The sequence below is a fragment of the Peromyscus leucopus genome, chromosome 19 (genome assembly GCF_004664715.2).
Source record: "Peromyscus leucopus breed LL Stock chromosome 19, UCI_PerLeu_2.1, whole genome shotgun sequence".
Classification (NCBI taxonomy): domain Eukaryota; kingdom Metazoa; phylum Chordata; class Mammalia; order Rodentia; family Cricetidae; genus Peromyscus; species Peromyscus leucopus.
In genome coordinates this window covers 50,271,923-50,298,034 of record NC_051079.1, presented here as the reverse complement: position 1 = coordinate 50,298,034, position 26,112 = coordinate 50,271,923, and the positions used below count along the sequence as shown (strand labels likewise).

Here is a 26,112-nt window from a genome sequence, read left to right as displayed (position 1 = left end):
TCCTTGTCTTTAACTGTTGCGGCTTGCTGAATCAAAGCTGCTGAATTGGAAACAAGTTCAAGATCATTTCTTTCAAGGGTTCATTCTTCCTTCTGAGCTTGAAAAACAAAACAAGCAATACCTGTGCTCATCCAAACCTTGGGCAGCGATGGTACTTTTCACCCAAGACATTTCAGGTTTCCATAATGTGGCCCAGAGTCATACACTTGACCATGTTCCACGCCTGACTGGACAGTGCATATAACTACAAAGGAGCAGCAGGCGGTTCCTTTTAATTTTCCCATCAGTTGTCAATCTACAACCTCCTTTCCTTTCTGGGGAGACAGCGTTTTGGTCTCTGTCCCCCAATCCCAGGGAAGTTTCTGTCACACCACACCCAGCCTGTGAAAGCCCAACCTGCTTGCTTAGCAGACAGGAAGACAGTTTGTAAAGAACCGCTAGGCATACACCTGTTCACCCCAACTTTGGTTTTCTGAAGACCCACTTTCAATTGTCTTATTCATTTTGTCCCATTAGCTGCAGAAAGACGAGGCCTTCTGTGCCTAACGTCCTTGCAAACGACAGATTCCTGGTGAATTCTCTGTCATTAATTTTAAAGTATGTACTACTTTATTTATTTATTGTGTGGGGGTGTGTACATACCTTGGCACGTGTGTGGAGGTCAGTTAGTTCTCTTCTTCTACCATATGGGTCCCAGGGTCAAATTCAGGTCATCAGGCTTGGCAGCATGCCCTTAGACTGAGCCCATCAAGTGTTGGCAGTACACTCTCAACTCAGTAGGTACCGGTGGATTTATTTTTTGTGCTAGTGGGGATTGAACCCAGAAGGATTTTATATAGGATGGTCAAGCACTTACTACTGAGCTACATCCCTCAGCAGTTCCTCCCTCCCTCCCTCCCTCCCTCCCTCCTCCCTCCCTCCCTTCCTTGTTTTTGTTTTTTGTTGTTTTGGTTTTCAAGACAGGGTTTCTTGTGTAGCCCTGACTGTCCTGGTACTCAGTATGTAGACCAGGCTGGCTTCAAACCCACAGAGATCGACCTGCCTCTGCCTCCCCAGTGCAGGCATTAAAGGTGTGTGCCACCATCACCCACTGCTTTATTTCTTGACTGAATGAGAAAATGTCTGAAGCAATTCCCAATTTGTTGGCGTGGGCAAAAGTGGCCACTGCCCTTGCAGCTTGGGAAGTGAATGCTAAGCTGGTGTCAGGGGTGGCAGAACCAGGGAAGCCAGGATGCTTTCTGTGCTCACGAACTCCCTTGGTGCTACAGTTTAGTGGCTAAACAGAAGGGGTCAAGAACACCCCGGTGGTATTTCAGAGAGTGTAGGGCTATGGAGTCCTACAATAGATCAGAAACAGAGACCAGACAGAGTCCATGGAAATCATAAGTTTGGTTTGGGAAAGAGAAGTCCACAAGCCAGGTCCTCCAACTGCCTTTAAAGAAAAGAGCAGGTTGAAGAGAAGATGTATGGGTGGGTGTGCTGCATAGTTTTATGTCAACTTGACACAAACTAAACTCATCTGAGAGGAGGGAACCTCAATTAAGAAAATGCCTCCATAGTATCAGCTGTAGGCAAGCCTGTAGGGCATCTTCTTAATTAGTTATTGATAGGGGAGGGCCTAACCCATGATGGGTGGTGCCATCCCTGAGTTAGTGGTCCTGAGCTCTATAAGAAAACAGGCTGAGAAAGCCATGAGGAACAAGCCAGTAAGCAGCACCCCTCCATGACCTTGGCATCAGCTCCTGCCCCCAGGTTCCTGCCCTGTTTGAGGTCCTGTCCTGACTTCCTTCAATGATGACCAGCAATGTGGAAGTGTAAGCCAGATAAACCCTTTCTCCCCCAACTTGCTTTTCTTTTTGGTCATGGTGTTTCATCCCAGCAACAGCAACCATAACTAAGGCAGCATGTCTGGGTCCACATCTTCTGCTAGGTTCTTTGGAATTGAACTTGGTATAAAAAGTCGATCTGATCACATCCCAGCGATGGAGAAGTCAGAACCCACAGCTTCCCTTGCGTTTTTTCTTTCATTCTTCTTTTTTTTTCCCAAGATAACATTATTTCTTTCCACTGAAGCTTCAAGTAAAAGGGATAATGAGCAGAAAGGAGCTACCTTCATAATCAGTGATAGTCCTGCGGGCTAGCGACAGACACTCTTGGCTCACTGTAGGGAATTTTAGGTCATGTTACTTTATAGGTAAAGAAAGAATGCTCATGAATTTCCTCTAGAATCTAGATGTCTGTAGGGAGCATTTACCCAAACTACTTTTGTTTGTTCTCGTTGCCAACATAGTCTTATGGGAGCTATTTAGACCCGTGAAAAATCAGGCATCTGCATAAAGGCTGTGGGGACTGCATGGGCTCTGCTTGCTCTGTCTCCATCTGATCCCCCTCTCCATCTTCCTTTGGGATAGTGTTCTATGCCTGACTAGATTCCTTCTTGGTTTCTGGGTCTCAGTGCTATATGCCTAGAATCTTGTGGGGATTGGATGTAGCATTCAAAACAAAACATTGCAATGTCTGTGTGGGCTACCATGAAAATCATGCATTCAGAATACGTTGAAAGAGATGGTAGAGGACCAGATGTCTCTTTTACTGAAGTTTCTCCATCAACTAGAAGCCACAAGACCCACAGGTTGTTTCTGTGGGCCATCATGAACATTCGGGAGTGCCAACAGCACTAATTGTGGCTCTTTATGCTGAGTTGCCCCATGTCTGAGAAAATAGACCCTTTGTTCTGTGGTCTATGAAGGGGAGACTCCAAGTTTCCTTTTTGATCTGGGGTGGGGGGCAATTTGAATTTTAGAGTTTGAAATTTTGATTACATCCAAATTTTACTCTCAACTCGAGGGGCTGTTTTCTGACCCTTCCCAGCATGCTCTTCAGTAAAAAAGCGTGGTGCTATGCTTTGACTGTATCTCCTGAATTTATGACTGGGAACCCTAATTCTTCAATGTGGCAGGGTTGGGACGTGGTGCCCAATAAGAGGCATGGGGGTCAAGAGTGAAGCCATAATGAATGGACTGATTCTGTTCTTCGAAGCTCTCAATCTCATGGAACTGGATTTGTTGCCAGGAGAACAGGTTGGATAAAGCAAGTCCACCTTCATGCTTTGCCTCCAATGCACGTGCTGTCTGCTGCCAAGTCAGAGCTGCAGGGGGCCCTCCTCAGATGCAGCTGTCTGATTTCAGACTTCTCAGTCTCCAGAACCACACGCCAAAATAAACGTGCATTCTTTACAAATCATCCAATCTCATCTTCTGTTCCAGCAATGGCCTGAAGCCTAGTTGCAGCTGACCAGTGAGGTCTGCAAGAACCTTCCATAATATATGACTTTGCCCAGATCTAGAATTTATAAGCAGAATTACCCACCACTGACTGAGAGGGAGACTTTTGAGGCCCTGAGTACTTGACTATGGTATATTTCAAACTTGCTATATAAATGAAACATTCTAGGGTCAGTCATACCTTCCTCAGAAAGCATCTTGTTCCAAGCCAGGCATAGTAGAACTGGCCTGTCATCCCAGCACTTAGAGGGTAGAGGCAAAAGGAGCAGGAATTTAAGGTCAACCTGGGATACACAGTTAAGACACTGTCTTATTAAATGAAACGGGAACTGGAGGATAAGACTGTTCACTACTCTTGCAGAGGAGCAAAGTTTGGTTCCTCTCACCTACACTGGGTGGCTCACAGCCACCTGTAACTGTAGGGAGCCGCCATTCTAAGATGGCGCTGACTTCCTGGTAGCCCAGCTATAAACAACTCCATATTTGGCTATGCTCCTAGGACTACGTGTCCGAGGCCTGCGCATGCGCGAGTTTGGTAATTGGCCTTATGTCCTCAGCCTATCCCGTGGCTCCCCATGCTTGCATTCTGGCAGGACCCAATCACAGTACGGCACGTTTGCCTGATTCCCTATATAAGCAGCTGCATTTTAGTCCTCGGGGCCCCTCACCTCCTGCTCTCTCTTAACCAAGAGGCGCTCCAATAAAGTGTGATCTGAGAAGAATCCTCGAGTGGTGGTCGTTCTTCCTTGCTGGCCGAGGAGCTCGCCGCATATAACTCCATCTCTGCACTCTGTAGGCATCTCTACTCATATGTGCACGTACCCACCTGCTCCATCACATACACATAACTAAAACAAGGTAAGTCTAATAAACAAGCAAACAAACAAAGCCTCTCGGTCTTGACTTGTCATTTCTGACCCTCAAGCCTGGATGCCCTAGAAATCCATTGTGGTTTCAAGGTCACCGGAAACCACATCACATCAAGATCACCTTGGGTCACATGAGGGACCTTACTCTAGAGATCCTATTGAGGTGAATACGATATAACCAATCTGAGATGAATGGCCATGGGACATGGAGCGGCACACGTTAGTGTACTGGTGAATCATGAATAAACTGTTATTACTTCTCCGTAAAGATTTATATTACATGAGAAAGTGATCACACAAACCTCACATAGACTCATCATGTGCACACTGTGTATGTGTTCATATCTATGCATTTGGGGTGGTGTATGTAGCACACTATTAAAAAAAGTAGAAATAGTTGAGTCTAGAAGGGAGACAATGAACCCAGTGGCTGTGAACCCAACTCCGGGTCAACCTGTGAAGTGCGTCTGAGAGTCAGTATAGGTTTTCACTTTGAAGACATATCAGTATGAATTAAATCGACAAAGAAGACGTACTTCGTGGGATTACTTCCAAATTCTTTGTTTATTAACCTTAGTAGACATTAAGTTAGTATTTTCATTTTGGATAAAACCCCTCAAGTATGCACCATGACTTAAAATATAATCTAAATATAAAGCACTCTGGTACTCCATGCCATCCTTATAACTTAACACCACACTGAATGCGACAGCTTCATAAAGTGAATTCTTAAAAATACATGACCAACTCTTCTCCTGGATCGTGGTGGTCTCCATGGCTGCTTTCAGTTACATCTAGGCTTTCTGTGTCTCACCACTTGCCCGCATGGGTCTCCGCGAGCAATAGCACTTGGTGTTAATAGCACCAGTGGCAATAACAGGAAGGGATGGGCAGCTGCCCCCTCCTCCTTCCTGATGACTGTGAAGCAGTCACCACTGAATAAGATGGTTCTGGAACTCAGAGCTGTGACAGAACCAAGTAAATGCAGAGAGGACGCCGAATCAAGCCAGGATGTCTAACAACAGAGTGACCGCTCATAAAGACTCCATGTTGTACAGAGATAGCATCTAGCGGAGTGGGTCCCCGGTGTGGATGAGTCCCACTCAGTCCTCTTTCCTCCGTAAGCCACTGGAGCGCTGGAAAGCTCTGTCTCCGTATGTATGAAGATGGCAGCGGGGAGGTGGGGTTCTTCTCCCCATCCCAACCACAGTGTGAGCCAGGACACCGGTGCCCCACCTGGAGAAAACTGCCACAGACTTGCTGCTCTCTCCTGTGGCACTGACCACATCACAGCTGCCTTTTGCACTGCTGGCCCTGATTGCCTGGAACAGGCAGGCTTTTCTGATTTTCCCAACTGGACCAGTCTACTCCGAGGGTTAAGCAGCAGGCTGTAATCGGAGTCACCACACCAAGCACATGGCACATCTCTTTGCTCAACAAGTGGACATTAGTGCCAGTAAACACAATTTAAATTACTTTGAAGCTTTGCAGACACCTCTCTACTCAACTTTTCCGGAAGTGTTGATCGGCATTAAGGCTGGAGCAATGATTTGGCTGAACCTTGCATCTTCTCTTATGTACACACCAATACCCATATCTTTTCTGTATTGATACACAGGGTCTTGACGGCAGCCCCAAGCCAACTCTTCACTGGATTCCAGTGTAGAAAACTTGGAGTATGGAAGGGGGTTCGGAGAAATAAGAGAAGCCATGGCAGAGAAAGCTGTAGCTTGACATTTTTTTCTCTTTAAAGCTCAGCTCAGAGATACATACAAAAGTGGGGGGACAGAGGTAAGAAGCTAGCGACCACCCTTGCTGCCCCTCCTAAACACACTAGCTCCAACGCTCTGCAGACTTAAAGTGCAATCACTGCTATGAAGTTCTCGGGGCCGGGATCAGGCGGGAAGAAATTCAGAGCTGAAACTTCAAACCCACTGCCCATGAGCCGGAGGCTGGAAGAGGGAACAGGGGTAAGGCAATGGCAGATCTCAGGCATTCAAGTGCATCGAAAGAATCCACGTCCTTTCTCTGTGTGAAGAACAGTCATAAACGGTAAAGAGTCTTGGTTTAGAAATTATCTCCTATCGGAGGATGCTCCAATGTGGTAGAGTCCAAAGGCAGGCAAAGGCAGTAAGCAGCAGGGGCCCAGCTGTCCTCCCTGCTGCCCTGCCAAACAGATGGGCTCGACTGTCTTCCAAGTCTTCAGCTCTCGGTGAGGAAGAGGCACATTGAACCAAGGGCATCTGGTAGGATGTTGCCCTCTTCTCAGGCCTGTCTGGGCTGGAGCCATCACTGGGCCTCTGGCCATTGAACAGCAGGTAGCGGCCGCGGGCATCTTGCTCCATTTTGAAGATCTCATATTCTGTGTGAGGTAGTTTGATGCCCAGAGCCACACAGCCATTGGTGTGTGTCACGTCCTGTTGGATACCCACTTGCCAGGAGCCCTCAGCCCCACACTCGTTTCCGCTGAAGACATTGAGGAGGGAGGCTGTGGCTGCATCCATGGGAGTGACCTTCATGTGATTCACTGTGGAAAAGAGAGATATCCATGACTCTTAGGGAGACAACTTGGGAGGCAGATGCTTCCAGCAAATGCTGGGGGCACTGTCTCAACAAAGCTTTCATTTCAAAACACGATTAGTAGCACGCCCACTAACCACAGTAATCACAAGAGCAGGCTTGGGTAGGAAGTTTCACACGCTGATCTGAATGGTCATGGGGAATAGAGGCAGCCAGTTCATAGTATCATGCACCCTGCAGTCACCACTGAACTACACAGCCTAATGGTACTACATTAGGTATCCAAAGTAATCTAGAAATGGTGTAAAAAACAGGGAGTGTGTGTATAGGTTTTGTGCAAGTGTCCTCATTTTACACAAGGGACTAGAGTAACTTCGGATTTGGGTATCTTCAGGGAGTCCAGGAATTAATCCCCCATGAATACAAGGGGATGGCGGTATACTGTAGGTGTGGTCAGAAAACCCGGGTGACATTTGGTTAGCCCAGTTTGCAGCTGATCCCACCCACGAGTGTGAAATAAAACTATCCCAGCATTCCTACAATCGTGCTCTTTGGGACAAATGACTCCCCAAAAAATATTCAACAAAACTCGAATTTTATTTTTATGGAAAGGTCCTGAGGTATCCAAAAGGTTTCACCTCAAACATGTGTCTGAATTAGCATTTTCACAGATTAATGTGGGCCCATCAGCTGGGCATCTCAATGCAGTTAGGCTACAAATAAGAAAAATATGAAGAAATAAATACAAGCTCCAGCCTTTGTGGACCCTTGGGGCCCTCCTATGGGACTACACTTTGCATATAACCAAGTGGGATTTGGGGTGAGCAGACAGATTTTTCTTGGTTAAGTTTACAAGGTCAGTGCACAAGAGCAAAGTTCCTCATTCAAAGGAGGGTAGCCATGCTCAGGGAATCCTTTGAGGCCACACAGACACCTCACACTAACTGGACCCCAGTGCTACCCTGGGGTGGTCACCCAATGACCCAGCTATGCTCATTATTTGATATGACAGGGTTGGCACCACCTTACAGACACTCAAACGTAAAACTAAAGCAGCCAGACCTCCCTTGTGGTAGGTGCAGGTGCCTCCTGACCCCTGGCTTCCTTGTCTGGGTGAGCAATGCACAGCATGGACTTTTCCCCCATGAGGCTCTCACCTTCAAGCCTGGGACAAGCTCTTGTGTGCAGCCTCAGCTCAGGTTGGAAGTAACAACTCTGAGCATCAAGAAGTAACTATATCAGCTCTGTATTCCTCATTCAGGAAAAGTACCAGGCACACAAGCCTGATGCTACCAGAGAGGCTGTCAGGTTTCACTGCAGTCACATTCTTAACTGTCACATTACAGTGGCCCATGTGATGGTTTGGGTCCTGTGGTAGAATATTATTTTAAGGTGTGTTACTTTTGTTTATGTTGCATTTGTTTAATGCTGTGAAGCTGTGTCATTGTGTGTGTCTAAAACACCTGATGGTCTAATAAAGAGCTGAATGGCAATAGTGAGGCAGGAGAAAGAATAGGCAGGTGAGGCTAGCAGACAGAGAGAATATATAGAAGGAGAAATCTGGAAGAGGAGAAAGAAGTAACCAGAGAAGGAGGAGGACATCAGGGGCCAGCCACCAGCTACACAACCAGCAACAGAGTAAGAAGGAAAGGTATACAAAAATAGAGAAAGGGAAAAGACCAGAGACAAAAGACAAACGGGTTAATTTAAAGTGAAGAAAAGCTGGCAAGAAACAAGCCAAGCTAAAGCCAGGCATTTATAAGTAATGATAATGCTCTGTGTGATTTATTTGGGAGCTGGGTGGCGGGCCCCCCCAAAAGAGCAACAACAAACAACAACAGGGTACCTAAGTGTCATGTGGATGCCTGGGTCTAGCCTGCTCTGAGCAGAAAGGAGCTCAGATGATGTTTCCAAGGATGCTTTAAGGCAGCCCTGGCTCTAACCTCATCCCAAGCATCTCAAGCAGCAAAGATACCCTTCCTCTGAGGTTCTGCCCTAACAGAAATGTCCCAGAGCTGCCCTTGAGCTGTGCTGTGAGAAGAAGAGGCGGCAGACTTACCTTTGAACACAAACTCTGTGCCACCCATGACCCTCGAGGAGAGCACGCCGCGGCTGTAGCGGCCTCGGGCATAGATGGTGAATGTGGGGTGTTTGCAGACGGGGTCCGAGTAGTGGTAGTAATGCCCTTCCCAGGTGTTGTTGTTGTCATGGAAGATGAAGTGGCGGGTGAGGAAGAGGACTTCGGGGCGCACCTCACAGCGCTGGCTCACCCATTCCCCATGCAGGCCAATGGTCAGGTCAGCCTTAGGGGGCAGGATGGGAGGGTGGTGTTCGTCGGAGCGGTAAATGATCCGACAGGCTATGCAGGCATGGTTGTGGTTCTGAAGCAAAGAAACAAAGACATGACAGACTTTAGTCTTCCCATGAGCTCAGTCTGCATGTGCATCCCTGAAAAATGGGGGTTCAACACGGTTAGGACTGGGCACTCAGGGCACCATCACTTAACCCCCAAAACAAATGAAGCCGGGCTCTGGTGCCCAGACAGTGGAGCACGGGGTGTGCCAGAATGTATATTCACACCAGTCCAGCTGTAATAGGACAGCCTGCCTTAATAACAGCTATGGCATGGACTCTTTAGAATCCTGTTTGAGTTTCAGACCATGGGCTGGCGCTCAGTTTTGGAAAGGATGGTAATGCCTCACATTCCATAGATCCAGAGGATATGTGTGGGTGAGGATGTGGGGAAATCCCAATACTGTGGTCCTGTTTTCAGGAACATAAAATGGTAACAGTCTTCATTGACAAGAGTGGTTTGGTTCCTCAAAAGCTTTAACATAGAATTGTTGTATGATCCAGATTTTGCCTCCTCAATACACATCCAAAAGAATTCAAAGCAAGGGCTCTGGCCCACAGTAGCCACAAGGAAAGCAATACAACTGCACAGCCACAAGGGTATGGTGAAGCACACTATGGTCTGCATATACTTGGGCAGAGATCTCAGCTTTAATAGGGAGGATGCCCGGCACAGGCCACAGCACAACGAACCTTGAGGACACTGTGCTAAGTGAAATATGCCAGTCATGCAGACATACACATTAATTCCATTCACTTGAGAGACATGGAGTAGTGAAATCCAGAGACAGGAGGTGGGAGGGTGACTTTGAAGGACAAGAAGGGATGTAGAGATGGAGAGTCTAGGTATAATGGGCAGAACTTCAGTTTTATAAGGTGAAGAGTTCTGAATATGAACAGTGGTGAAGGCTATTCAATGTTATGAATGTAACTTGTGCTACTTAACTGTACCCTTAAAATGCATACCCATGACACAGATTTATGAGTACATTTCAGCACAATTACATTTTAAAATAATTTTTTAATGTATTTATTTATATTTTATGTATGAGTGCTCTACATGTATTCTGGCATGCCAGAAGAGGGCACCAGATCCTATTATAGATGGTTGTGAGCCACCATGTGTTTGCTGGGAATTGAACTCAGGACCTCTGGAAGAGCAGTCAGTGCTCTTAACCACTGAGACATCTCTCCAGCCCCACAATTAAATTTTTAAAGGAAGGAACTGCAAAAAACACTAAGGAAAACAAGGCTATGACTATAGATGAGAGGAATTGCTGGGTTCCTCTGATACAGTGAACACAGGAGGTAGAGGAAGCAGACAGAATGGAGTGGGGAGGCCTCTGGGACATGTGTGCAAGCTGTCCATGTGTTCCTGGAGCCCAGGGTTAGAGCTTCTTAGCTCTTGAAAAGCTTGCTTTTCCAACTTTCTGCAGCTTAGGGTCCACAGTAAAGCTGTGCTCTCACTTCCAAGAGGCATGCCCTGGGGAGTATTTTGGTTGGTGCCCATGTCATAGACATTGGCTCTGATAACCCTGCTTGCCTTCAGAGCTGGCAACCCAAATCTCTGCCTGGAGAATGGGTCCTGGGCACAACACCATGAGCCTGCCATCTACTCCAACCAACAGGACAACTCTAACCCAGGGGTCTTCTCCATGTTTCTGCTCTCCTCAAAGCTGGAACAAGGCCCAAGGGGTGAACATAGCATGGACCACAGCGTTGGATCTCTGCCCTCTGATCAGGGAGGCATAGCTCACTGGGACATGCAGCCCCACACTCCCAGTCCATATGTATCCAGGCTCACAATCACACCTTCACCCCTCCCAGGGCAGGGAAACACTTGTTCTTAGCAAGTCACAATCCACCTCCTTCACCAAGGTAGGCTTGTCCTCATACCTGTGACTTGGGCAATGGTGACAAGCTTGCCTTTCTGGAAGACTGTGGTGAGGATGGGAGGGGAGGTACATTCCCCCTGCTTCTTCCACACCCCCATTAAGGGGGAACCCTGTACTCACTTGACCCTCTTCATCCATTAGATGAGCTTAGTGACAACTTATAGAAGTGATATGCGGCTTGTAGATGGTGAGATAAGTAGGGGTGGGGAGTTAAGGGGAAGGAAGGGTCCAGGTGCATTTGCTGGCCTGGGGTTTCCTGCAGAGCACTTTTGGGCATGCGGGAGAATATAAATTGTGTCCAGCCTATGATCAGCAGACCACAGGGAGATAACAGGAACACGGCCCATCAGAACCAGTGCTGATGTAGAGCAGACAAGAGTGGCTCTGGCCAGATCCTGAAGGCCTAAGCTAGCCCCACTGCCTGCCTCACAGCTGGTGGCCATGACAAGTGATTCATTTTTCTCTGCTTCAACGTCCTCACTTACACTGTGGTGCCTATTGCATACACGCTTGCCTAACTGCTGCAGGTGAGCAATGGTAGAGCAAGGTGGTTCCCACTCAGTGCACCCACTTGAGGAGACCAAGACAATGGCCTGTCTACCCACATGTGTCACCGTCCTTTGGGGTCACGATAGGGAGGAAAGTATAAACTGAAGTAAAGGAGAACTCACGTCCTGAGCTCTCACACGCAATGTCCTCTCAGTAAGCTGCCAGGAGGTGAAGGTTCCACAGCTTTCACCCTAAATGGGTTGCTCTGACATTTAAAGGCCAGAATGGAATGTTTACTTGGCGTCTATAGCTAGGCATACTCCGGGGCTCCTGCACAGAGCAGAGTATGCTAGAATAATTACCACAATCAGCATGAAGCCGATTCACAATGACACGGAGGCCCTGTCCAAGCATGAAAGTCTAAAGCACCAGCAGGTGGCCTGCCACATTCCAGAAAGAAGAGGCACCAGAAGCTGATGTTCAGTCAGGGTCAGAAATATGGACCCACAGGGTCTCCAGTGGTCCACACAGAGCTGGGTCCCCTCCTTGCTGGCATCTCCACAGCAAAGATGCTTGCTGCCTACTGCTCCTGCTTCCCACAAGGTCCTGCAAGGCTCTGTGGGCCAAATCACTTACTTTCATCCATCCCAACCTCCACTTCTTCTCCATCCCACTCTCCATAACTTGAATTTCTACATCTACTAGAATTTAGGAACATCCACATGCATCTTCCTTCTGCATTCTAGAGTTTCTTTTTTTTTTTTTTTTTTTTTTTGGTTTTTCGAGACAGGGTTTCTCTGCGTACTTGTGCTTCTGGAGCTCACTTAGCCAGCTCGATCACAGATCGCTCTCTGCTCCAGTGCTATAAACTGCGCCCCATTCTAGGAAGTTAAGTCTCAATCCCCGAAAAGACAAGATTTCCCCTTCAGCACCAGTACTGGTTCAGGGAAAGCACGATGCTGATAGGAAAACATTGAAGATCAATGTTGTTTAATTCAGCAGGAAAAGGCTGGGCAAGGCAAGGGCAAAGTTGTCACCCAGGCTACCCCACCATGGTACCATGAGTGGTAGGTTGGATGTCCACGAGGAACACTTTTTTAAGAAGATCCGGGCTCCAAGATGATTCCACTGGCCTGTGGTCCCTTCAGATGAATTGTGTCCCTAGATAAAAATGGTGTCCCTATAGAAAAAAGCAGGCTGGGCTTGTTTGAACCAGGAGGCTATGGGATCTGGGTTTATGTACAGTGACCAAAAGGAACCTGGCTCGTAAGCACTAGTATTACAAATTCTTACACTGGTTGTTTTTGTTTTACTGTGTGTGTTTTTTTTTTTAAAAGGTTACAGAACTGATTGTCTTAGTAAATATTAAGTGCACAGTTCTGTGGCATTAAGTATAGTCACATGGTTAGGTGGCCATCACTACTGTCTATCTCTAGAACTTTCTCATCTTCCCTAACTGAAATGACCTTCCACCCCTCCCTTTCCTAGCCCCTGGCAACCACCCTTCCACTTTCTGTCTTGGAATATGACTAAGGACCCCCTATAAGGAGACTCATACAGTATTTGCCATTTTGTGACTGGCCAATGTCACTAGAAAATGTATTCTAGGTTCACCCATGTTGTAGCATGTTTCAGAAAGCCCTTCCTTTTAAGGCCTAATCATTCCATGCAGAGACACATTTTGCTTATCAGTTACTTTGCTCATAGACACTTAGACTGCATCCTACCTTTTCCCTGCCATGAACATGGTTGAAGGACTATGGATTTGTATTTCTCTTTCAATCTTTTTGAGTATATGCCCGGATGTGAAACAGCTACATCATACAGTAATTCAGTGTTTACTTTTTTGAGGAACAAGCCTGTATTCCACAATAGTTGCACCATTTGACATTTCTATCAGCAAACTATAAGAGCTCCAATTCCCCCACATCCTTGCCAGCATTTATTTTCCACTTTTACCCGCTTTGGTAACAGCTGTCCCCATGGGCAACTTGGTATCCTATTGTGGTTTAAATTTATACTTCCTTAACGATTCGATAAAGAGCATACCCGTTATTTCTAAGAATTCTTTAGAGGAAAGTCTGTTTTGCCCACCCCTATCCTTTCTGAAGCCATTCTGCAGTTACCATTAAGCAACCAAAGATGTCCTAAGCAGAGGCAGTGTTTTTGGCCTCCATGGATGAGGTCAACAAGGTGACAGTTTTAGTCATGGCTGTGTAAGGAGATACTTCTGTTTGTGGATTAAGTTTTAAAAATTGTTTTCTTACATTCTTATACTCTTTGGCATGAATAAAAATTACAGGGACCTATTACAATAATTTCACCAAAGCATGGAGCAAGCAAAGCCTGCACGTTGGATTGCTTATAGCTCCTTTTCTAGGGTGGTTTAATGAGAGAACCTTTAAAGATGAGCGGATGAGAACTACATATGGAGATTTTTTTTCCAATGAAAGTTGATTTGCACCACTGAATAGCATTTGCTTTACCCTTGAGAAATATCCTTTCCTCGGCTCTCCAACTTGGCTGTGTATGGCTCCATTTCCCTCCATGTTGGAAAGAGCTATTTAAAGTCAGGGTTTCTGTATACACATGATTTCAAAGTTCAAATCAGAGGAGCCAGGAGGTGTTTCCTTGCTGCTATACTTTATACTCACTATAAAAAAAAACAAAACAAAACAAAACAAAAACTTTAATCTAGGGACCTAGGGTGCTGTGGAGAGGCAGAGTACTTGTCTGGCATGTAATTGACTCTGGTTCCGTGCTCTGCATTAGGGCTAGGGTGTAGACTTAACTCAAGAGGGTTGGAGCTAGAAATAAGCCCCACACAAGTGTTCTCTGAAAAGAAGAACTGGTGTTAAAAATGGAAATTGACCTTGCAGTTCCCAAGTACACTGCGTTGCTGGCAGAGGGCAGGGAGCAGGGAGCGGTCTCGTCTGCACACTGCTGCTGGGCAGCAGGTTCAAGAACCGCAGCCTGTGCAGAAGGACACGGAATTCTGAAGCCTTCGAGCACATCCTCTTCTGAAGCTTTCCACCCTCCCAGTGAGAACATCGGCACATTTTCCCGGCTGAGGTAACCAAGGTGCAGAGAGAAAATAACTCAGGCCAGATGATCTCACAACCTTGGGCCTCTAATTTGGTCCTAGGGCTTGTGGAATGCTGCCCTTCATCTTAATTCAGCTCTCAGGCTCGAGGTTCTGCAAACAGCAAATGTCCCCTCGACAAGGGCTATAGCCCTACGGAAAAGGGCTCTGGGGCTGATGACTGATGGGGGCTCTTCAGGCTTCTCCTGTTTCCGGCCAACATTTATTTCTGGAGGGTTGGTCAACAGCATCTGCCGACAGTGCCCACTTGTTTCCATGGACTTCCCAGAATGGAAGAAATTACTTGAGATCTTGTGAAAGATCAATTGGAGCAGCAGGCTGGACAAAACACAAGCCTTCAAAGCAGCAATTCTTGGCTAAAAGTTTTGTTCAAGGACAGCAATGGGGGTAGATGATGGAAACTTCCTTTCCTAGGGCTTTGCTCCATAGGATAAAAAAGAAGAAAGGATTCATGATTCTCATACAGAAAAGCCATAAATGAGCCACAGTAGCTATAAGCCTACGGTGAAAGCTCTCCTTTCAAAGGCGATTTGCAGTGTGCTGGGTGACGTTTCTGTTGCACACAACCTCATGTGAGCACCCTTCCTGGCTTCTGCCAGGCCAATCCTTTCAGGGCAAGACCAGAGAGCTCCCCTTCATGTTTCCCAGGTTATTCAGGAGAATACTGCTGGACCCCATGAAGCTCCCGACGGACAGACTGACAGGGAGAAAGCTGTCACAGGATATGTAAGGAGCTAAATAATGGAAGTCACATTTATCCACATGGAGAGATGCTGTCTGTGGGAGGAGCTTCCTGCAGGGCTTCCTGGGTCTGGATTCAGAGTCAGGGACACGGTCAGGGGATAAGGACACTTGCTGCCAAGCTCTGGATTTCTCTGTGTGTGCACACACACAAAATAAATAAACGTAATGAATAAATTTATATTCAGACTCAGGTAACCCATGACCGATCCCTGGTTCATTTTGATCCCTAAAGGAGCCAAGATGACGCCACTGTCCACAGAGGAAGCTTCTTCGCCTGCTCCCCCTCCTCTCTCCCTAGCTGCTTAGACATACTTTTCAAATGGCCAATTTCCTGCTTCTTGGGGGTTTCACTCTGGCCTTTCAGCATTCTTGCCTTTTAAGGGATGAAATGTTTACCGCTTGCATTGTCCCTGACAACAAATCTTCCCTAGCCTGCTCACTCCTTAAATAAAGCAACCCTGCATGCCTGTTTGTCTGCCAAAAACCCTCCGGAGGAGTCGAGAAATAACGAGATCTGTATCGGCAATCAGGGCACCTCAGCAGCACTGCGGTACAGCCACGGCGTGACACGTCAAACCAAGAAAGAAACCCCAACGGCCGGCTCTCTGTCTGTATATATATATATACCAGGAAGCATCTGCTGCCTACTGAACACCTTGGCCCAGCAGCGGGAAGAATTTTCTTTAGGAAAATTTACCTAAGAATGGCCTGGGGGAGTATCTCAGGCCATGCCTCTCCAAACCTGCGGTCTTGCACCATGATATCCATCTCCATCATCTCTGCAATGCCCTTTCCTTCCCTTCCCCAACTCTGGCAAAGAGAAAGCACACAGGGTCCTTCCACAAGCACCTGGCTCCTTCCCTGAGCCAGTCAGTGTCCTGTCTTCTTACCCAGGAGTCTCACGGCATATGCTCAAGGAGCTAAGGGCCAACCTAGCCAGCAGCAGCAAGGGGCTGGAAAACCCTACTGCCCACAGAACCTGCTCCAGTCCCTCTGATGTCACCAATACCACCAAGTTCACAGATCATCTGTCTTCTTCACACACCCTTAGCCCTCTCCATGTGTGGTTTTTGGTCTGAGGATACATCCAGATGCAGCCCAAAATACCGAGGGACACACACTGCATCTGTCCTAAACTTGCAAGCGTCTCCGCTTGTTGACTCCTGAAGGATACAGTTTATTTATACAGAATCGCATTGTCTCCGATACTCAACATCCACGAGTGATGGTTTAAAGTATAAGGGAGGTTTACAGAGCTTCCACGCACACACTACCCCATGTCACAGGACTTGAGCTGTCTTTTGATATCTGTGGGGGGATCTTGGAACCAACACCATGTGGACAAAAAGCCAGCGCCTTGTAGAAAGGCACTCTTCTCGAACAAGACTGAATCACAAACTGATGCTGGCTCCCAGCCTGGTTTCTATAGAACTGGAGAGGGTGTCAGCGCTCTGGGCCCTTTCTCTTCTGTAGGGGTCAGGTGCTGTGAAGGCCTGATGTGGTCCTCCGCCTATCCCCAGGCAACTACATGGTCAGAGTATTTCAGACACACAATGCCTGGGTGTTGCTTTTAGACAGCTCCTTTGATTTATAATCCTGTGGATGAATCCATGGAAGATTTTGGAGGATGATCAATTCCACCTGTTTAAAAGTCTTGCCATTTCTAAGGCTTCTGGCCATTATTTGCTTTTAATAACCACATGAGTCTATCACTGCACTTGAACTAGGGTGCACACGCCAACTACATGGCTCTATCGAATCAAGGCAGAGGGCGGTGCTGTGCTGGGGTTAGACACCCACTCCAGGCATCTTTTTAGGGGTTATTTTAGGCCACCTTGATTTTTCTTAATGAAGAGCAGCCAATTTCCTGCTGAAAGAACTCTTCCACCCACCTGAGTCTGCAAACAGCACTTACTTGCCAAGGGACTCCGAGCCTTACCTCAAAGCTGTATAAAGCCTAGCAAAACAAGTTGACTTGAAGTTTCTATTTTTACATGGTGTCCTGTTTCCACAGGGGCCTAAGACTAGTGGTTTCAAACTCAATTTAGCATTAAACTAATTTTCAGTCAGGTCTCCCTGGACCAGCAATTGGGGGGAGGCAGAGAGTTCAAAGCCAGAGAGTCTAGGGCCCCCAGTACAAAGTGTGTACTCTTTGAAGACACACACTCTGGGGTGCTTCCTGGCCCGGGCCAGACAGCCACAACCAGCCCAGACAACCTGCTGCTGGAATGTCCCATGGGCACAAGCAACTGGGCTTGACCACATCCAGCGCCTAGAGAGATACTGGCCAAGTCCATTCACTCTTTCTGCTAGCCATCTTGGGGAGGATCTAAAACCTTCCTGAGGGGCATCCCTGTGCACTGAGAGGCACAAGACAAGGGGACAACAGGAGGAGAATGGGCCTTTCAGCTGCTCCAGCCTGAGGCCTTTCACAGCCTTGCGAACATCCCAGCTGGGCAGCCACAGTGGTCCCACGGCATAGGTCTTGTTAGGCCCGGGGAGGCCTAAGCCTTTCTCTCAGTGGACTCCAGTTTTACCCATGGCTTCACCATTCCTTAGACTCCTAGCAGGGCTTTTCTTTCCTTGAATTTTAATTTTGCTTGGCAATGGTGTTTAGCTTCTACAAGACCATGGTACAAATTACAGAAGATACCTAAAGGAAACCTCAGTTTGCCGCCTCCACCCTTCTTCAGAATTCATCGCCGGGTTCCCCTTCCTCCCACCCTCTGCTCCTCCCTTTCTTCAGTGATTTGTTCCATACAAATGAGATCACCTTCAACATGCTGGTCTTCCCCGTCCTTATCCCTGTTATGAAGTACAGTCTGGATAAACATCACTTCCTCGAGTTCTGTCCACCCCTCACGTTTCTGGAATCTTGGACCCAGACCTAGGGTTTATAGACTCTGAGTCTTGAGAATCTGGATGAATTCGCCCACAACTGCCTCCACAGAAAGGGAGGAGAAGAGAGGAGGAAGTGTCTCGTAGCAGGCATCAGACAGCGTTTGGACACTCTCCAGCCAGCCATCCTCATTTCTCCAGGAGCCGTCAGCCAGCAGGGCTCCACTCTCCAGTCCAAGGAGACAGGAGAGACAGCATCCTTACAGTTCCTCCACTGGAGAGGCAAGAGGTGCCGGGCCCTAGGGGGTCAGGTAAAGAGAGAGCGCTTGACCCCAGCTGATGCCAGCAAGACAGCTGTGTCCTAGACTGGCTCCCACTTCCAAATTCCACATGCTTGCCAATTTATCCAGAGTTCAAGAAACTCTTTTAACTCTTTAGAAATAAAAAAACAAAAACAAAAAACAAACAAACAAACAAACAAAAACTCCCCTAGAGAAGATCAGCATCATGCCTGTCACCCTGAAATCCCATGCCAGGGCTGGATAACTGACTCGGAAGACACTCCTCGCCACCCCCAGGGGCCACAAGCCAGACAGGTTCAACCAGGGAGGAAGACAGACATCACAGAAGGTCCACCCTGGGCCTGGACGGCGGCCAGTAGGTGAGAGGTTCACTCGGAGACCTCCACACCCTGGAGGTACACCAGAGAAGGTAGGGGGAAGAGATCCAGGTAAGAAAGGTGGGGGTTGGGGAGAGGACAGGAAACAAAAACCAATTCTCCTTCTGGCATTTAAAAGGAGTGTAAGACATCAAAGAGCCTCAGTGGGCACATGCTGGCAAGGAAAGAGAACCAGGCCCTGGGTGTGCAAACAGTGGCATGAGGTCAGATGGGGGGGCAGACAGCCTGACCTGACTCTACCCCTCCCTCACGACCAATGGGATAGGTTTTGCTGCTGTTACTTTGGATTTTCGCTTGTTTTCAAGATAATGCCTTATACTGCAGCTTAGGCTGGCCTGGGTACTCTCTGTCTCCTTACATCGCCCAGGCAGACCTCTCAGCTATCCTGCCTCAGCCTCTTGAGTGCTGGGATTAGTCATGAGCCTACACGCTCAGCACACAGCTGTTTCCCCGCTCACTGGTAAGTCCGTGGGAGGGATTGGGGGGGGATGACGATGGCGTTGCGTGCTTGGCAGACTGCCATGGTGGTTTGGAGTAACAGAACAGGCACATGCTCCTGGTTAGGGTGGCTTTAGTGGACAACCCGGACCACTTACAGTCACACTAAATGGAAAGTCAGTTAGCTTCCACTCAAAGGACACCTCACATGTAGCCGTGAAATCCCCTTCCCTGCCTCCATTTCTAATCCAATTCTAAGCCTTCAATGCTCAGTGCAGCGTATAGATGATGCTACCAGCCGGCCAGGGTTCAGAACAGAACTGGAAGCCAGCAGTTCTTAGCCACTTTTCTAAAAGATCTACTGAAGCCTGGCCTAGAACCACACCTCTGGCAGCAGGCAGCATCCTGTGAAGCAGCCCCCTCCCTGTACCATCTGTCCTGTGGCTCAGACACACTGAAGGGACCGAGCTTCAGGTCCCTTGCTCATCACAGTAAGAGAATACCAGGCATTCCTCAACTACAGGCTGCCCTGGACTCTTGGGTGCTTCTGAACACTAAGGGTGGAGCACGGTGTACCTGCTTCCTCTTCCATGTGGGAGGAAAGCTGTAGGAGCCCTGCGGAGTCCTGCGGGTGAGCTGTCCAAGGCACTGCAGCACAGCCTCAGACTCTTTGGGGGGCTCTGGCCCTCCATGCAGCATCACCTTGCACACAGGGCAGAATTTTCAGTTTCAGTCAAGGTGATTATTTAATAAAACTCCATTACAGGAGCTTACAAAGACAGGCACTGTGCCATCTCCAGCAGAGAAGTACCTGAGACGGCATGATTAGTGATGAGTAACCTCAGGTGAGTTCTATAAAGAAGACTTTAAACAATGAATCAAAGTCAACCGGAGCCTCGTGTTTAGACCCACCATTCTTAGCTGTTCCTCTGAGGCTGGTGAGCACAGCTGGAGGGCACCATACAGTAACTCCCCTGACCACTCCAACAGGCTTGAATCTGTCTGCTCCTCCCGGCCCAGAACTTCACACACATCTCAGTGGAAATGAATGAGTTGCACACTGACTGATACGATTGGGAGCTTGGGGGAGGAGATCCCTTGTGAATTCCAAATATTACTAGGACATAACTCAAATAATGAGCATGCGAAGGTTTTAACGGCTTCCTGCCCTCCTCAACCCCCCACTTCTAATCACAGTGGCTTTCCAAGTCATTTAATAAAATGGGAAGAACTCGGGTCTGAAAGGAAGAGATCTGATTCCAGAGTTGGCACTGAAATCCACCAAATGTATGGTGAAGGCACCTGACCCCTGAGAACCTTAGAGGGTCATGATAGCATGTCTCAGGAGGCCCCTAGTGTTAGGGTGTGTGCTGCTGATGGGAGTCTTTCCCAGCACGGTTGTCATGGTACCCCTCATGCTCCTCATGCTGTCCTCTGGGCTATAAGGCGTTTCTGAGATGTTGGAGTTATTTTTCATGAGCATCACAACTACTCCCCAGCCCAGAACTCCCAGCTACATGTCACTTCCCAGCATTCCACACTTCTGCCTTTACTTTCCAGAAACACCTACATTCCTCAGGTCTCCCCCCGGGATCTCTCTGACATGCCTCATGGGCCACCTGTCTTACTTAGTCAAGGGGATGCAGACCCTGCAGGGATCTATGGCTAGGTGGGTACCTTGGCATTCTGCAGGGGAGGCTGATAGCTGGATGGCCGGTAGAACACCCTCTGGGTAGCATCAGTGTGGATGTCGCCCAGGAAGAGCTCCTCTACCAGGTGGTCCAGGCTGTGGTGGGGATACTGCTTCTCCACACGGATGAGCTGCAGCTCATGCATGGCAAAGTTCACAGCCTTCGTACATTCGTGGCTGCTCTCTTCTTGCCATAGGTCATAGGCTACGTCCTGTACCCAGAGAGCACCAGGAGCCAGGAAGCCTGGGCAAGTTCGGTTCACTAGTCGGCTCAGTTGTTCAGCCACTGCCTCTGTATGGCAGATGACTTGGACGCCATGAAGCTGGTAGTCAGCCTCGGTGCCCCCACGGATGATCCAGGATGCCTGGCGCAGACGGATCTTGCCTCGGATGATAAGCGTATAGGTGGGATTTGTGCAGCGGTTGCTGCCATAGTAGAACTGGTAGGCCTTGAAGGTGTTATTGCTGTAGAATCGGTAAGATCTGGTGATGAACTCTGGCCCCGACCTCACTTCACAGCTGTTGAAGAACAGAGCAGGTAAATCTTGAGTAAATCCAATGGTGTGTGTGAATTAGAGTAAGCATGTGAAAAGTCACTGCAGTAAGAACAGTGCTGACCAGGCCCTTTACAAATGCTAATCCATTGAATGTTCACAACAACCCAGGCATTGTGCATGATTACCACTCACATCTGAGGAAACTGAGTCAGAAGAAACACGTACAAGATCACAAGAAAGCAAGTGCCAGAGCCTGACCATGAAGCTAGGCAATGCGGCCTCAGTGACTGACCCTAACCAGTCTAACCTAAAAGTTTTTCATTCATTGTATGTGATGTGAAACACAGGCCTCACAGGGACATTCCCTTCTCTCTGGAATAAGAGGGGACAGTGTGCCTGCCACTGGTCTGGTCTATATAAGGAACTTACCTGGTAGACCAAAAGGATTCATGAACACTTCAAATGATGAACCTTGTCCTTTGTTCTGATATGGAATCTTGGCAGAAACGGAAGTTTGCCTTTCTATCCACTCTATTATTCTCTCAGTGGGGAAAGATATATATATATATAGTAATGGGAGCAAAGCTAACATAATAAGAGAGAGACCAGGACTCCTTTGGTGTGTATTAGTTGACAAAGGGGACATGTCCTTAGGTAAATGCTAGGCTCCCAAGCAAAATATCTCATGGGCTCAGACACATCCTCATAGGGTTTGCCATCAATCCATATAGACACAGCAGAGCCTGTACCAGTAGAGGGAAGGGATTCCTTGAATCACTGCCCAGAGTTTGTCTATGAAGCTGGCTAGACCCTGGTCTTTCCAGTTATGACTCTTGGCTCATTAGAATTCTACCTCTGCTCCTAAAGAACTCTGATCTGAGCCGACGGCATGGCTAAATCAAGCACAAACACAGGTGCTTCTTAAAATTGTCCACAATTTAGATTTTGAGTTGGCAGACAGATGAGCAATAACTACGACTTAATACAAGCACTTTTGTTATATCAACATATTCATTGCTGTTGAATAATGCCTTAAGGATGTAAAAGGCATGGTCGTTTGAGCACTGATCACTGGAGGCAGAAGAAAGAGGCAAAGTCTACCCTAGGCATTTGTCCCAAAGGAACTGGAGTTTAGTGTGAGCTGTGATAGAGCTCAGCAGAGGTAGGAAGACCTCTTCTCTTTCTTTCTCTTTCTCTTAATCTCAATATCAACCCCTGTGGATTCTACCCTGAACTCAGTGTATCTCAGACCCAGCCATTTCTCCACTGCTCTCCCATCCTTTCCACGTAAGCCACCATCAGCTCTAGGCAGACGTGTGTAAGGCTCTCAACAGTCACTTCCAGCTTATGGTTGCTCCCATACACTTGCCACAAAACAGCTGGAGTGCCCTTTCATAAAGCTGAATCAATCTCATTTTAAGCATGGTCCGGACATGGCACCATTCATTCGCTTTCAAGTTTCCCTAGATTAGAAGACCTATTAGCTGGACACAGCACATACCTGTAGCCCCAGCTATTCCTGAGGCTTAAGTGAGAGGATCACTTGAGCTCCGAGTTCAAGGCTAGCCTGGGCAACACAATGAAATGCTATCTCAAAAACAAGCAAACAAACAAACAAAAAACAATCAAAAAAACCAAAATGAAACAACACAAGAAAAAGCCTACCCCAGTTCAACAACAATAACCAAAAGGCCTATTTTGCAAGATGCCCAGAGCCACCCTCAGGGAGCTAGGTTGCAGGGCTGGTGCCAGTGAGGTCTCCAGGCTGTCAGGCCATGCTCACCCTATATGCAGCCATAACTTGGCTAGTTTCTCTACATAGATAACTCTTCCTTCAAGAAGATAGTAGACATTCAGGGTCCATCCTGACCCTAAAATAAGGCTCTCTCCTCCCACACCTGCTATCATCCCCACCGCTGCCTCTCTGTGACCCCCTGCAAAATCTCCGACAATAGGGACCAAGTCTGTCAGAGTCACCACTATATACACAAAATATACCCACAGCAGCCACCGAATAAATGACCATTTTCAGGAATAATTTCATCATAATTTCACATTTAAAATCCATATGCAAGAGATTTATTACAGTTATTTTAAGAGGCCCATTTTTAGAAAAAAAACTCAATGTCATCATTTTATAGGATTTTCTTTTGTCCATACGTGTTTGGTTATTTTTTCCCAAGGTCACTGGAGGCTGCTATCCATATCCCAGGAATTGAGAGGAGGGAGGAGTCATCAGATCCCAGTTAGTCTTGTAAATGCTCAACAATTTAATGGGTAGAAAGAAAATCGCTGATCTGCCTCTAGGCTATTTTTAAAAGCTCTAATGGAAGATAAGCCAGAGCTCAAACTGGGATTAATCTCAGCTTCACAACACAGTAAAGAATCTAAGAACTGGCTAGTGGAGGCAGTTCTTAACTTACTCCCAGCGCCCTGAAGCCATAGATTAAGTTACTAGAATATGGCGAGAATATTTAGACCATAAGAAGCTCTGCAGTCATGTTTCAGGGTTAGTGAAACACAAACGCTTAATTTCACTTGCTAATGGTTTCTCTTTATGTGCAAGTAGTCCCACGGAGTTCAGTAAACAAGGATCTATTCACTCACACTGTGTAGTTAGCAATGCTATGATACCATTGCCGCTTTGGGCATAAGATTTCTACAGCTCTTAGCTCTGCTTAACCAACCCTAGTTTCCAAGAGTTGCCTGGTTCTCAGTTACTGTGTATTCCACAAAGTCAGCATCTAAACCCACCAGAGGGTCTTCCTTAGATCCCACTCCCAGACTGCTCTCTTCCCTTCCTGTCTCAAGGCCAGTTCTTACCCTGTGGACACCCAGTGGCCTTCAATGGTTGGGGGCATCTGCACAGTGATCCGTGCACCATTGTGGAGATGCTTGAGCATATGATGGCACTGTGACTCCTTGAAGGCCCTCCAGGCACTTTTCTCTAAGGACCGAGGATGTGATCTGCTGTCTGGATGAAGGAGGGCAGAACCCTCTCCCAGCCCTGAAAGACAAGAGCAGAAAGTAAGCAAAAGAGGCAGCATCAGGTGTGAGTCAGGTAGACAGTTATGTCTAGAGCTGGGAGTGGCTGCCATGGAAAAGCATGCTTACTCCACCAGGCTGCACATACATAGTGCTCACTGTCTCGGAATTCCCAAGCCGAAGTGGGGAACACTCTTGGAGATCATTTTCCAGGTGGAAAACCGAGGCCTATGAGAATCAGAACCTAGCTTGCTTGGGGCCACCCAGCTAGTTCCTTGCAAAGCCAGAGTTCAGATGCATTCACCTAGGTTTCTTACATCTTCACAAGTACCTGCATGGTAGAGCCTTGAACGGAACTTACAAGGTCAATTCGGAGAGGCATGGTCTAGAGCAGTGGTTCTCAACCTTCCTAACGCTTGAGACCCTTTAATACAGTTCCTCATGCTGTGGTGACCCCCAACCATGAAATTATTTTTGTTGCTACTTCATAACTGTAATTTTGCTACTGCTATGAACTGTCATGTAGATATCTGTGTTTCCTGATGGTCTTAGGCAACCCCTATCCGAAGGGGTCTCGACTTACAGGTTGAGAAACACTATTCTAGAGGCACTGAAAAAAAAGAGGTGAATTGAAGGGAGGGGGAAAGGGGATCTCAAGAAGGGTGCCTTCACAAACTGGCATGTTTAGGTGAGGAACAGAAAGGGCAAAGAGATCAACACTGGTGAAAACAGCCTGGAAGATGTAGAAAGAGAAGGGGCCAGGGACAGCTCTAAAGCTTCTGGCTGGGATCTGCTCCTTGGCTAGCCTCCCACATGCGGATACTGAGTCACAGTTTTTCAGGCTACCACAGACTCCAAATGGACACCCTTGTTGTGGTTTGTCTAAGGGCTTATGAATTAGAATCTTGGCTTTCAGATTTGTCTTTAAGAGACGGCCCGACCTTTCAAGAGGTAAAGTCCAATAGGTGGTGTCAAGGCCACTGTGGGTGCCACCCTTAAAACCTGCAGGCTGGCTGCTCATATTCAGATTATCTGCTATCAGTGGCTCAAATGCTCAGAGGATGGGATGGATTGTCAGTATACAGTCCCAGCAGTTAGAAGCTACATGTCTCTGCATATGAGCTCTCAGGGTTCCCTTTATAAAATGCTGCACTGTGGTCGGAGCAACTGCTTCTACTTATTCACACTATTCAAACACAGTTGGGAGCCACGAGGAGGAGGCACCTATGGGCACCATTCAACTAACAAAAACCTGAGTGAGAGACTCTTGACCTAAGCTGATGGTGATATGTCATGGTCTGAATGTGCAATGTCTCCCTACAGGCGTACAGTTTGAAATGTTGGTTCCCCAGCTGGTGGCATTATTTTGGGAAGTTGTGGAACCTCCAGGAGGTAGAGCCTAGCAGGGAGAAATAGGTCACTGAGGGCAGGCATTGGAAGGTTATAGCCTGAGCTCTGCTGCCATTGCCCTTTCTGCTTCCTGGTCCAACTTAAAGTGAAAAGCCCCTGTCACATGCTCCCACCACCATGGACTGTATTATTCTACCCTGCCTTCCCTGCCATGATGGATGGAAACTCTGGAAGAAGGAGCCAGAATGAGCATTCTCCTTTGCTGTTATCAGATATTGCCATCACAGTGAGGTAGAAGTTACTATTACAGGTGGTGTGCGATCTAAGGCTAAGACCACTTGCTTTTGGCCTGAGCTGCCTGAAGGCAATAATAAAAGCG

At 47.5% G+C, this 26,112-nt stretch overlaps 1 protein-coding gene across 1 annotated transcript in view; it reads right to left on the bottom strand.

The window, feature by feature from the left end:
• Positions 1-4,698: 4,698 nt before the first annotated feature.
• Positions 4,699-26,112, bottom strand: part of Apcdd1 (APC down-regulated 1) — a 31,683-nt gene continuing 10,269 nt past the window's right edge. Inside the window, exons 2-5 of the mRNA XM_028860010.2 lie at positions 24,222-24,405; positions 20,889-21,420; positions 8,733-9,054; positions 4,699-6,680 (exon numbers count right to left, since the gene is read on the bottom strand). Of these exons, the coding sequence (XP_028715843.1) occupies positions 6,235-6,680; positions 8,733-9,054; positions 20,889-21,420; positions 24,222-24,405 (1,484 nt within the window). The 3' untranslated portion in view covers positions 4,699-6,234. The remainder of the gene's footprint in view (positions 6,681-8,732; positions 9,055-20,888; positions 21,421-24,221; positions 24,406-26,112) is intronic.